Genomic DNA, 13,581 nt, shown 5'->3' on the forward strand with positions numbered 1-13,581 from the left:
CAATCGATCGAAGACAATTATATATTTAGTATTTTTTCATGATATCATTTCTAAGATTTAATATACCCATTACCCATCCATAGACAATAGAACCTAACGTACTTGATTTACGTTTAATGTCTGTCTTAAATCTTAATGACAATTGACATTTAATATCATGATTGATAACATAAACTGTTAACCTAAAAATATAAACAAAGTGTAAATAATGTAAAAGAGCTTTAGTTCGTAGAAACTTCCAAAATGGTTTTTCTTAGTAGAACGTGGCTTGCCGTGAAAGAAATAAAACGTCCTCGAAAGTATCTTCGAAATAAGTTTATTGATACCGTAAGACTCCATGTAAAAGGTGGTACCGGAGGCACCGGACTACCGAAATTCGGTGGTCTCGGTGGACAAGGAGGATGTATATATTGCGTTGGGAAAGAGAAGGCAGATCTAAAGACTATCATGAATAAATATCGCGCCAAAACTATTACCGCGGGACACGGTGAAGATAGCAGAAAAACAAAAATTGTCGGCAATCCCGGTGCTGACGTGAAACTAGAAGTTCCACTCGGTGTGACTATTTTTAGAGAAGATGGAAAAGTATTGGGCTCAATTGATAAGGAAGATGAAATGCTTATAGTAGCTCGTGGTGGGCCTGGAGGGACTAAAGAGAATGATTTCCTTGGTCACTTTGGTCAAATTCATCACATCCGACTAGATTTAAAATTAATTGCTGACATTGGTCTTGTGGGATTTCCAAACGCAGGAAAGAGTTCACTTTTAAAAGCAATATCTAGAGCGAAACCTAGAATAGCTAGTTATCCTTTTACGACCATCAAACCTAACAAAGGTACTATACAATATGATGATCTGAGACAAATTACGATTGCAGATCTTCCAGGACTCATCGAAGGGGCACATATTAATATAGGATTGGGTCATAAATTCTTAAAACATGTGGAGAGAACTAAACTGCTACTTTTTATAGCAGATATTGAAGGCTTTAGACTTAGTCCCAAATATCCAAAAAGAACTTGCTTGGAGACAATCATACTACTCAACAAAGAATTAGAATTATATGATGAAGAATTATTGAATAAACCTGCAATACTGGCTGTTAATAAATTAGATTTAGTTGGTGCTGATAAAACATTCAGTGAGGTCAAGGAATCTCTGAAAAATATCCATGAGGTGATTAAAACAATGCCTGAGGAAATTAGACCAGAGAGAATAATAAAATTTGAAGATATAATTGGCATTTCAGCCTTAAAAGGCAGCTGTTTAGATGAATTAAAACTAATATTGAGGAAAAGACTTGATGACTATGCTGAAGAAAACAATCCAGACATCATAGAACCAAGTACACTATTAAGAAAAAATCGAGCCATAATTAGAGAAAGAGGTCCTCAAGTAACTTAATATTTATGGGTGTTGTAGGTATTGAGAGAATATAATTTAGTTATGAAATGTTATACTCTTTCATTTGTTTTGTAAAAATTGGCATAAATTATATCTGAATTTAACAAGATCAAATCAAATGTAGCAGAATTAACACATAATTGAATACTGTTTAACCATAATCTTTGCTTTTGCTATCAGCATTCAATTATTTAACATTACTCTCAAAATGGTTGTTCATATTCATTAGTAAATTATTTTATGTTTAATAAATAGTAGTGCTCATTTTCAAGGGTACGATTTTCTATATGTTATGGCTAAGAACTCACCTTTTGAGAACAAAATATAAAGATTCAATTATCAGGTAAATTTTCATCTTACATATGCAGTTATCCTCACAATGTTTCCTTATTCTTTCTTTTACTGGAAAGCAGAAAATTATTAATAAAAACTAATTTAATGTAATAAGATTTATGATTAATATTTTTAAATCATGTTCTAACCTCGGAGTTATTTTGGTTCCAATAGTTACATTACAGTAATTCCCTAAAAACGAACATCCGAGCATACTTTGTATGTTAGGGGTGGTAATTATACCATAGATCAGGATCAAAAATTTGATTCGAAAATTTTTCGTCTCCCGGCAAGCACAACATTAAGCAATTGAGACTCATAATGAAAACACTTAAAATCAAATAAAGAAATCTATATTTATTGAAACACAATAAAAGCTTAATGTATTACAACTTGGTGACAGCATAATTGGGTCATGGACATGGATGGGTCTAATTAATATATGATTAGGAAATAATTTATCCTAATGACACATAGCAATCTAGTTACATATTTAAAAAAAAAATGTAAACAGGAAGCATGACTAAGAAGTCATCTTAAGTATAAACGTAGGTGCAGATTACATTCCTATGATGTTGTTGGAGACTTAAATCAAGTCAACAAAAACGAATGCTTGATACATAAAAGCCCTCACTTTATCAACTTAACAATAATCAATGAATGATACAATATCTTTATCACAGTACATATCCTTCTTACAATCTCACTTTTGCTTATTCTAAGTACATTATAACAAGAAGATAATCTAGTTCTACAATATAATATTCATGTAAGTGTAAAATGCCAGTGAAACTATTATAATAGGTATTTAATTCCCTCCATTAGTTACCAAATATACAAGCCGTAAATAAGGGAATTATATTTCTTTTTTTTTTTATATATTTTAACTATTGCAGAAAGGTGACAAAGATTGCACTGTTTAGATTACGTTTTCCTCTTATTAAATTAAAAATAATTATTAAAATAAACAATTGTCATTCCTATAAAAAAATATCATTCCAATATTTGTTTAAAAATTAATACTTATCTATTATTCCACTATCAGATGGTCACAACCGTACAATATATTTACATAATCATTTATAAAAGGAAAGGTATTATATATATATCTAATACGACCGTTTGTATAGACCAAAAACAATATCGCCTTTAAGTGCCGGAATAAATATTAATTTAATCTGATGAAAAATTTTCATAGACAACAGACTAGACAAGACTATAAGACTATAAGCTTACTGATTATACAATATTCTATCAACAAATGTCCACTATTGTTAGCTTATTGATGTGTCCATTATAGTTAGTTTATTAAGTTTATTCACTATACATATAGTTAGCCGCAATTCAAGCGACAACAAATTTTACAAAAATAAACAACATTTCTATCAAATTGCATAAAAAAAAGTCACATATTTATCAATGTTACTATTGGATCAAAGCCACGAGTAATATCTGTCATTTAAATTATACATTTTATAAATTACAACTAACTTCATAAAATAAAGCCTTTTATTATTATGACATATATACTTTGTCAAAAAACATACAGATGTAAAACAATGTATTCGTTGGTTCATATATATATAACTCACTAAATCATATAGCCTATCATTAAATAATACTTCAACATGTAATAATAATTTACATTATATATTAAAGGCTTGTAATATTTGACTATGTTTAATTTTGACATTGATAACAAATAATTTGAAATTACATTACAGTATGGGACCTTTTTAGTCCTATACTGTAATATATATATAGACATATTGTATATATATTTATATAATATAAATGTGTTTTTGTCAAACTTACAGAAAATATTGTGATATTATAAACCTTTCTACATTGATTTCGTTATAAAAACGATTTACATACATTTGTTGTGCATCTGTAATCGTATATAACCTGTGGTAAGCAATGTTCTACAAAGCTCATATTACAATGGATATAACAATATAGTATTTAATACTTACATGACGTAAGTGTACGTTTTGTACATAATCGCTTTAAATTCTTAATTTTTTTATGTATTTTTTTTTTATGGGACATGATCATAGAATTATTTAATAAGAACACGAATAATTATGTTTTTTTTTATAGGTGTACATATTTATTTAAGTTGTGGTTGATTATGTTTGCAACTTTCATTGGTAACCATTTATTTATAAGCTTCACATAATATAGTAGTAGCTTACTAGCTTCATATATATTACTTCTAATATAGAATTTTGTATGATTTCATTAATGAGCTTATATGATATGTACGATCTAGGGACATACGCTAATAAATTGGACGCTAATAGGATACAACACTAATGCACTAGTTCTGCATGGCAATAGATTATTAAGTCTATAATTTTTAAATTAAACCACAGATAGTATAAATAGTACATACTCTATTACTATCTAATAACATTAATATTTATAGCATCCACAGTATTGCTAAAAATACTAATCATAGCTTCTACTAGTGCTAATTGCACAAAATACGTTTTTACATCTCTATAGCATCGATAGCAACGATATTCGTATGAGTTTTAAACTCGCGATAGATTACCAATTCGTATCGTTTCCGATCGTCACCGAGGGGCACTACAGTCGAGACACGTCACGCTCACACGCTCACTTGAAACACGGCCAGACATGCCGGCAGCAGTACACGAGCATGCTGAGCTCCCGCTACGGTGTTCAGTCGTCGTAGCCCTCCTCGGCCTCGGTGGCGGTCTCGGCGGGGGGCAGCGCGGGCCTGGGGGTCGCGTCGCCCGCCGGGCCGTCCGCAGGGGGGCTGGGGGGGCTGGGCGCGCCCGCCGGGCTCGGCGAGCGCCGCGCGTCCGCGTTGCCGACCTCTGGTTGTCATAATATTTATATCAAAGGTCTAACTTTATTGCAATTAAAACATCGGTAAAAAAAAAATAAGTTTATGATTTTTTTTAAATAGTAATTACCTTCTCATTAAATTATAAGTTGGTTAGTAAGAAAAGTCAATATTTACTCTTTTTAATGAAATATTTAATTAAAATGTTTCAATGTAAATCATTCGCGTCTTACCGTCGGCGGGGCTGCGTCGCGAGTCCCTGTCGCGGGAGGGTCGCTGCTTCTTAGCTGCCGGATCTTCGCGCGCCTCCTCCACCTGCGCCGGGCACTCCAGGTGCACCAGGTGGAACACCTGTTAACGATTGGCTCATCAGTTAATAGCTCCATTACTTAGCGAATTATTGCTACTAGATGTAATCACTTACTTCATTCACGGAGTTGTTGGTGCCCACGATGCGGATGATGGAGACGGGCCGCGGCGGGAAGTAGATCACTTGCCACGATCTAAACAAATATAATACGAGTTCATATTATTATTTTTTATTCAATATAGAAACACTAAACTTACTTCTGACATACATATGAAATAACATAAAAAATAATATTTCACAATTTTTTTTTTCATATTTCTAAATTGGTCCGATTAGCAAAGTTCAATCAGCTATTTATATTTACAGTCAATATATAATGTTATTTATTATATACAGATATGTGGTACTTTTAGGTCCCTTGTGGATAGTATATGTTTTATAAAAATAATAATATTCAGAAATGTCAAGTCACCGGCAGGCATCTCGCGTGCGGTCAGCCACCATGTCCCAGTTCCAGTAGTTGAGCGAGACCTCGACGTAGTAGGAGTAGTGGCGGTAGTCGCAGTCCCACAGCAGCATGCGCAGCGACGACAGCATGTAGGGCTGCGCGAGCTGCACCACGATGGCGCCCGAGCCCAGCTGGTGACACGTGTAGCCCTGCTCCCAGTCGTAGTGCTCCGTGTCGCCGTTCAGCAGCGCGTTGCGCGAACGACTGGGGGGCAAATTAAAGCCAACAGCGTCAGAGCAGATACGGAGAGTTGCGTAGAAAAGAAAACGATTCAAATCTGTCTGACACGAGGGGGCGGGGGTGGCCTGCCCTGCCATACCTGATGCCCTCGATGACGACGGCGGACAGGTCGAGCGTGGCCACGTTGTGCGCGGGCCGCACCAGCCCGTCGCACAGCGGCGGCACGCGTGCGCTGTGCAGCGCCTCCAGCGACACCGCGTGGAACACCTGCCGAGCGACCGCACGCGTGAGCTGGGACACTTGGTGGGGGTCGGCTAGCGGGACCGCGGCGCGAGCGGTACCTTGTTGACGGTGTTGCTGGTGCCGACGATCTTGATGTACTGCACGACGCGCGGCTCGAAGTAGAGGTTCTGCCAGGAGCGGCAGAAGTAGTCGCTGTGGTCGATGACGCGCACCCAGTCCTTCTGGTCGACGGACACCTCGACGTAGTAGGCGTAGGAGCGGTTGTCGCGGTCCCACAGCAGCAGGCGCAGGTGGTTGATGATGGTGGTGGTGGCGAGGCGCACGACGATGCCCGGGTTGTCGGGCGCGTCGGAGATGGTGTGGCGCGTGTAGCCGCGCTCCATGTCGTAGTTGTCGGTGTCGCCGTCCAGCAGCGCCGAGCGCATGTCGCCCGCGATCACGCGGGCGCCGCGCTTGGCCGTCGCCACGTTCTCCTCGGGCACTGCGGCGCGACACACGTTACGCTGCTGCGCACGCTACTGTGATCTATGAGCGACCAGTATACCGCACCGAGAGGCTTGCGTTTCGAGACCAGAAACCTGGACTTAGCAGTGGAACATCTACAGACTTATTTTTCCTACGTCATACAAAACTTGACTCACATAAAAGCCCCCTGTGCCTGAGCTCCGTGCTCTTGGTCTGCGTTTTCTCCTGTATGGCGTCCAGCAACATGTCGGGCGTCACGAGCGAGAAGGGCCGGACGACCGTCAGCAACTCCTCCAAGCTCATCAGGGTTAGACGGACACATTTGAGGATCTTCTCCTGGAAATAAAAATCTACAATTATAAATAGATCAAGAGACCAAGCGAAAAAAATAATACTTATATTATAAATATAGGCATAGTCCGTGCTCCTCTTATGACCTGGGTTCCTTCAAACGAGGCGTGAAGAGACATCTTGCGGACCGCCATGGCGACTAACGCAGTTCATTCTCCTCGTACTGTACTGGCCGTTCACGTTTGGACTCCACTACCATTTACCATCAGGTGGAGTGGAACCACATCACCATCCGTCTATCCATATATTATCAGCTTAGGCAACCGGATAATATAAAAAAATAGATCCTATCGTCACGCCACGTCGTTAGTTACTCGTCAGTGTGGGTTTATGGTCGCGATTTGCAGCAGAGGTTTATGGTTTGACAAATATTTTATTAAAGTGAAAGATAATTATAAGGCACTTTCCACGGGATAATAGTTTCAAGCATTGACTGAACTCATCCAAACTAAAATTCCTTTGTTCAAATTGTGTAAATGTACTATTAACAAGTACTGTATTATCAAAGTTTAATTCATAACAATGCAGGTTGAAGCAAAGATTTATTTTTATTTAAAATTATTTGGTAAATTTTGTTGGCGGGAGTTGTCACACTGTAATATTAAAATAATAAATACCACTTGAGCCATTCCACTTTCAGATTTGACCCACTGCTGGTTGGCATTGAACCAATTACAAACGGCCTTGAAGATGTCCACTTCCGGTGCGAAGAATGAATCTCGCTCCAGCAGACCTTGCAGTGCTTCCTAAACAAATGAATGAAAAAAAATCATAACATTTTCTAAGTATAAAATTAATATAGTATCTAAGTGACAGACTCAAGCCCAAACGACTGAGTCAAGAAAGGTGAAATTGAAAAAGTTATAATACCCGGCACGAATCTTGACTCTGCGCAGTAACAAAAAATAGATGTCGTTTGAGGTGCGGTCTGAGGCGAGGAGCGCGTTACTATAGCAAACAAGGCCGCCATTACTAGTAACCATAGCAACGGGTGGATGCGTGGCCCCGCGCAGTGCCACCGCGTCTCCCGTCGCCCGCGCATGTTCCTGTGTTGTCTTAGTGTACGCTCATTAACATAAGTTATTATTATATAACGGTTTTATTGTGTAAAATTGTGTTTGATTATTAACTTTGTTTTTGTATTGTTGATTTTGTGGGTTGTTTCTTTTGTTATTATAGTAAGATTTTAACGAAGTATACTAAAATGCCAAGAAAAAATAATATAGTTCTAAAAAGACAAGCTCGGAAAATGATTTACGATGTTTACTGTTTTTTAAAAAACGAAGCTAATGGCAGAAGTGATACTCAAATTAAAGAGAGAACAGCTGAAGCAACAAAAACCTCTCTATGCACTGTTCGGAGAATCGTAAAAGAAGCTGAGCAGTCAGAATTTCTCACAGTATTCCGGACGCCTGGAAAAAAACATGCTAGATCGAAACCTGTAACTGGTATAGACAATTTCGATCAAGGAGTTATCAAAAGATGCATTCATAATTTTCATTTAACAAATAATGAAATCCCAACAGTTACGAAACTTCTGACAAAACTGCGATCGGATATAAATTATCAAGGATCTGAACGGAGTCTTCGACGCATCTTAAAGGATCTAGGCTTTAAATGGAAAGCAACAGAAAATAATAGAAAAGTTCTTATTGAGAAAACCAGTATAAGATTACAGCGAATCAAATATTTAGAAGCAATACAAAAGTACAGACATGAAGGAAGGCCCATAATTTATACTGACGAATCGTATGTCCACGCTTCGCACACAAGTTCCAAGGCGTGGACGGACGGTTCAAAAAAAGGTTTAAAAAAACCGATATCCAAAGGTCAACGGATAGTTATGGTACATGCAGGGTCTGAAGCCGGTTTTATACCAAATGGTTTATTAATGTTTAAATCCGGAGCCAAAACGGGCGACTATCACGACGACATGAATTATGAAAATTATTCCAAATGGTTAACTTCACAATTAATACCAAACCTACCACCGAGATCCGTCGTGGTAGTAGACAATGCATCCTACCATAATACACAATATAATTTGGCCCCAAATTCAAACTCCAAGAAATGCGACATGCAAGCCTGGCTGACTGAAAAAGGAATTTCGTTTGATCCAACAATGTACAAGCCACAGTTGTACGAACTAATAAAAACGAACAAAGAAAATTTAAAAAATTATAATATCGATAGATTATTAGCACAACACAATCATAGTGTCCTTCGCTTGCCGCCCTATCATCCGGATCTGAACCCCATTGAAATGGCGTGGGCCGCAATCAAAGGTTACGTTAGCAGCAAAAACGTAGCGTGGAACGTCACACGCGTTATGGAACTGGTGAAACAGAAGGTAGATGCTATGGGATCAAGTGAATGGCAAAAGTTATGTTCAAAAGTAAGGTCTATTGAAGACGACTATTGCAAAAGCGACCATGTAGTGGACCAGTTGACAGACCAACTTGTTATTCAAGTGGGAGATTCAGATAGCAGCAGTAGTAGCGATTGGGAAGTCTTTGATGATGACGAACCCGGTCCGAGCACCAGTACCAACCCCAGTACCAATCCAAGAACTTCGACTTCATTTGCTGATTTTGAGGGTTTCACACCGTTGAGTGATAGTGATTAATTTATTTTCTAATAATATTTCTAAATTTTATTTTTATTTCTTTTTATTTATTTATTGATACAATAATTACTAAATATACAATAATTAACCCGTTGTGTTTTATTACGTACCTACCCTTTAATATATTAAATATTTATTTTAAGCTTTTTAGATAGTACGTGATTTTCGCAAGGACTGTACCTGCGCAGAGGACGCCATGTTAGGTCAAGTTTCGTGCCGGGTAGTATAAATAATTGTTGTATACTTACAACGGACAGCTGCAGAAAGGTGTCATGTTGAAGTATCTCAGTGGCATTTCTGTCCAAGAAATTGTAGCAGTAGTCCATCAAGGCGTCCAGCCCATATAACCTGGGATAAGAATATAATAATATCAAATGTAATACACTCATTTTAATTGACTGTTGTAAGAAATCATAGAGAAATAAAATAATACAAAAATGTACTTTAAAAATATTCATTTATATTCATTTAAATAATCTTAAAAGTTAACGAATATGATTTTCAGATGACTTCATATTCTAGAATAGCTACAATGGTTGGGTCAGATCATCCACACATATCAGCAAAGCATTGGAAAGGGCTAATGGACTGTATCTCAACTTCGTAAGTGGCAAAGGCCGAAAGAACCAAGTTGCAAACTGTATGTGATAAAAAAAATTATATTGTTTTACCGAGCAGCGTCGAGAAGGGCGCACACATTCTTCAGCGCCAGAATCTGCCTCAAGTAATCTGATATCGCTGCCTCCAACTCCTGGAAGTTGAACTGGTGAGCGAGCCCCAGCATGTCCAGCACCGTGTCCTCTCTCAGCAGCGACAAGCCCATATGACCTGTACGACGATTACCGTTATAAGTCTAATCACTCACAAAGACGCGCCCCTCCACGTTACATAATTAACTTTGAATAAAATAAAGTTTAAAAATATCATAAATTTTTTGTTTCATCCTTAGTAGTCTTTTACGCACACTAAGACATATTTTAATCATTCACTCGTCATTCACTCGTACACACACCAAATAATACTTTAACATTAAGTGGCGAGTGCTCTTCGAGTCGAGCGAATAGATCTGAAATAATTCCTTGTTTATTTTCATACATTTTAACGTATTTACTAAACTCAGAAATAAAATACTGTAAGAAAACTTTCATTTATGCAAATATAGCCGATTGTAACAGCAGAAGGAATAAAGATAAATAAACTTTGACCTTGAAATAACACATTAATATAACTGCTTAATGTCGGCGCTGTTGTTACCGGAACTTTGGAAATGTTGTATTATAAATAAAGATATATCAACAATTGTTTTGTAGTGAAGATTATATATTAAAAAATGGCATGGAATATGTAAATCTAAAGTTTATTAATCTTTACTAGTCCTGCCATTGGAATATACATACACTAGAAGAGCTTGAGCGAGGTTGAGTTAGTTTCAACCTTCTCAATAGTAGTAGTTCATGGTCTGTTATTGTTTACTTTAAATAATAACGTCAAAATGATTTTAGAAAAAAAATGAACATTTTTAGTTAACAATAAATCGAAATCTTTATCAAACATATACAGGAAAACTTACCAGAATAAACATAGCGCAGTAGAGCTTTGAAAGCCAGCAAAGGTGCCTGTAACTCAACTTCTGCCTGTAATTAGGAAACACCCACTATTTAAGATTTGACTATTACAGCATTCACAAAATATTCCCCAGAAATTATATTTCTGAAAATGCAAAAATTATAATTTTAATACCTGATTAGCTTCTCGCATGCCTCCATACAAAAGAGCTCGGAAGTAATCACTGCTGGCAGCGAGGATGACTTTGTGGGCAGGTATACGTTGCCCTTCCACGATGAGTGTCACGTCTGAGTACTCTGACGAGAGGCACAATGAACCTATATGCTCAGACAAGTGACCTGATGACAAATGAGCAAATATTTAAGAATATTAACAATTATATTTCCTGCCATTTCAAACATATATCATTTATTATTGTGAAAATACACATGGAACAAAAAAGCCCTTTCTTTCGTCCATTCTTCTCAAAATGTTTCTTTTCGAACTAGTGGTAGGACTTTGACAGTAAAATGATGTTGATTTCTATGTTAAATAATTATTTGAATTTGATTTTGCTGACCTTTAATATATTTTATAACAATTGACTTTTAGTATATTTTATAACAATAATTTGAAATCAAATAATGTAATGTAATAATAGTAATAATTTTATTTATTTTCCATTGAATCAAAACAGTACTTTAATATATATTTTCTTAACAAACTATATAAATAAATTTTCTTAACAAACTATATAATAGTTTATTATGAAAGAAATAACATACTTATGTGTTCTATATCTCCAACCCTTGAGCTGGAGGAGCTGTTCACTGACATGTATTGGTGCTGGCTACTCATGTTGCTCATCTACATCAGCACTCTTATTGCTAAAGCACAACAAACAACATAAATAATATTAAACAACTTTACTTAGGTAGTAACTAAGTTAATAAATTGTTAATTTTTATATAGTTCATTTTTGATAGTGATATATTTCAGGATATATATTATGCAAGGATACCTGCACATACTACAAGAAATTTTCAATAATGGGTTGTAACTACTGATTAAAATGAATAAATATGCAATTTTCATATGCATAATTCATTAAATTATAACAAAATTCATTAAAAGTCTACATAAGAAAAAAAAAGTATCATGGATATTTTCCGTTGGTAAACATGAGATGAAACACAAATAAACCCTTTGTAGACATAAAACAACAGCAATACTTATTAAAAATGAAAGGAAATACAAGTTCAACAAAGAATGCAAGTTCAAACCCATAACAAATGCTACGAAGTGCTTTATTTGTATTTATAATTCATCTTGTATTTAAAATGGAACATATACAGGCTACTTCTTTACTTATTTTATATATGAGTACATTTAATAATAAGAACCAAGAAATACAGACCTTAACAATCGAGACCCTTAAAAATGTAACAATAAATAATAATTTTCATCACATATAACATTTGAGGTATAAATTTTTCATTAATTTCTTAAAAATCTAAATATATAGAATCTATGTAGTATAAATATAGTGAATTTTACACTACACATAAATATGTGTAGTGTAAAATTCACTATATTTATACTTTTTATGAATAAATATTCAAGCTCTGATATTTGGACAATATTATGAAAATCATGTATAGCAAACCTATCATGTTAATCGGGGATATGTGGATATCTAAGCTAAAATTAAGCAATTTAAGTTCCATCTGCATTATAATTAATATAAAATATAAATGATAAAAAGTGACTACTAATATTACTCTGAGAAAATATAGATTATAAGTGAGATATATAAAATTATTAGAAAAAAGCAGTGGTATTACTCCTTCATATTGCAATTGCGCCAAATGGGAAGTGCACACTTTAAAATGAAAAAAAAAATCCAAATTGGTTGATATAATATGATGCAGTTTGGAGTTAGAAAGACAAGTTCCATTGGATACATGGTATGTTACAGGATGGTATTATCATTATTACAGGTATTTATAATGCTAATAGATTTAAACATCAAGTCTCTAATGTGATTTGTGATTATGGTTGTATACCCATTAAACTTTTAAAAATATATCCTTAGGGAAGTTATATTTTATGAAATTAATATTTAAATTTACACAAATAAAACTTTGTAAAATATTATTTAATCAACCAAACATTCGACTAGTTGTGACGGTGGAATGTTCTAGATAAACGATACAAGATTCACAATTAAAGCATAAATAAATATTCTTTTTTCTTCACAAGCGACAATACATTGCAAAATTATAAGTCGTACTTGAAGCAATTACTTACCATGCAAAGTAAGCCACTGCAGCAATTATATTGATAAATAAATACAAAAAAAACTCACCTTAAAACTAATACCAAATTGCTTTTTTTTGTTACTTATACCCTTATATATATAGAAAACATAACTTGAAAATAAATAACAATAAGTCAGTAAATTATTATGAACTTATTAGTCGGAAAATCATGCGAAATTATCATTTGACATTTGTTTTGTTATTGAAAATTGAATTCCATGAATATAGATTAAATATAATGTTTTAATCGCCAAGTATCACTGTCATATTTTTATAGCTTTTAAAGCTTTAATATAAATTGTTACGCATGTTCTTATCTGCTTCCCTCTATTTTAAAAGTCAATACTTTTAAGAATATCATTCATCTAAAAATAAGCTTTGTTATTATTTTTAAGTAGCTTTTATTTAGTTCAATCAAACTAATTTGTAAAAATAAGATACTTTTAAATTTTTCTCAAATATTAATTGGGTTTTTAT

At 35.1% G+C, this 13,581-nt stretch overlaps 2 protein-coding genes across 2 annotated transcripts; one reads left to right on the forward strand and one right to left on the reverse strand.

Moving 5' to 3' along the window:
- Positions 1–154: 154 nt before the first annotated feature.
- LOC125064975 (GTP-binding protein 10 homolog) lies at positions 155–1,445 on the forward strand. Its single transcript, XM_047672340.1, has one exon. The coding sequence runs from the start codon at positions 244–246 to the stop codon at positions 1,402–1,404; it is 1,161 nt and encodes a 386-aa protein (XP_047528296.1). The 5' UTR covers positions 155–243; the 3' UTR covers positions 1,405–1,445.
- A 628-nt stretch (positions 1,446–2,073) lies between these two features.
- LOC125064972 (BTB/POZ domain-containing protein 9) lies at positions 2,074–13,288 on the reverse strand. The gene is made up of 14 exons (XM_047672336.1): positions 13,152–13,288; positions 11,569–11,670; positions 10,979–11,142; positions 10,809–10,872; positions 9,910–10,066; positions 9,487–9,586; positions 7,230–7,358; positions 6,438–6,597; positions 5,895–6,277; positions 5,693–5,820; positions 5,338–5,577; positions 4,980–5,058; positions 4,789–4,906; positions 2,074–4,586 (listed from the first exon to the last, which is right to left on the reverse strand). Exons 2-14 carry the CDS (start codon positions 11,648–11,650, stop codon positions 4,429–4,431), a joined length of 1,962 nt encoding a protein of 653 aa, XP_047528292.1. The 5' UTR covers positions 11,651–11,670; positions 13,152–13,288; the 3' UTR covers positions 2,074–4,428.
- Between the last annotated feature and the right edge of the window lie 293 nt (positions 13,289–13,581).

The sequence above is a fragment of the Vanessa atalanta genome, chromosome 6, assembly GCF_905147765.1.
Source record: "Vanessa atalanta chromosome 6, ilVanAtal1.2, whole genome shotgun sequence".
Taxonomy (NCBI): Eukaryota; Metazoa; Arthropoda; class Insecta; order Lepidoptera; family Nymphalidae; genus Vanessa; species Vanessa atalanta.

What these genes read in the sequence shown, in the direction of transcription:
- LOC125064972 (XM_047672336.1), bottom strand. Translation starts at nt 11,650, where the DNA reads ATGAGCAACATGAGTAGCCAGCACCAATACATGTCAGTGAACAGCTCC. An exon ending in CCAGCAACACCGTCAACAAG is followed by an intron (nt 5,821 to 5,894) that starts GTACCGCTCGCG and finishes GTCGCTCGGCAG; the next exon opens with GTGTTCCACGCGGTGTCGCT. An exon ending in GTCGTCATCGAGGGCATCAG is followed by an intron (nt 5,578 to 5,692) that starts GTATGGCAGGGC and finishes TTTGCCCCCCAG; the next exon opens with TCGTTCGCGCAACGCGCTGC.
- LOC125064975 (XM_047672340.1), top strand. Translation starts at nt 244, where the DNA reads ATGGTTTTTCTTAGTAGAACGTGGCTTGCCGTGAAAGAAATAAAACGT.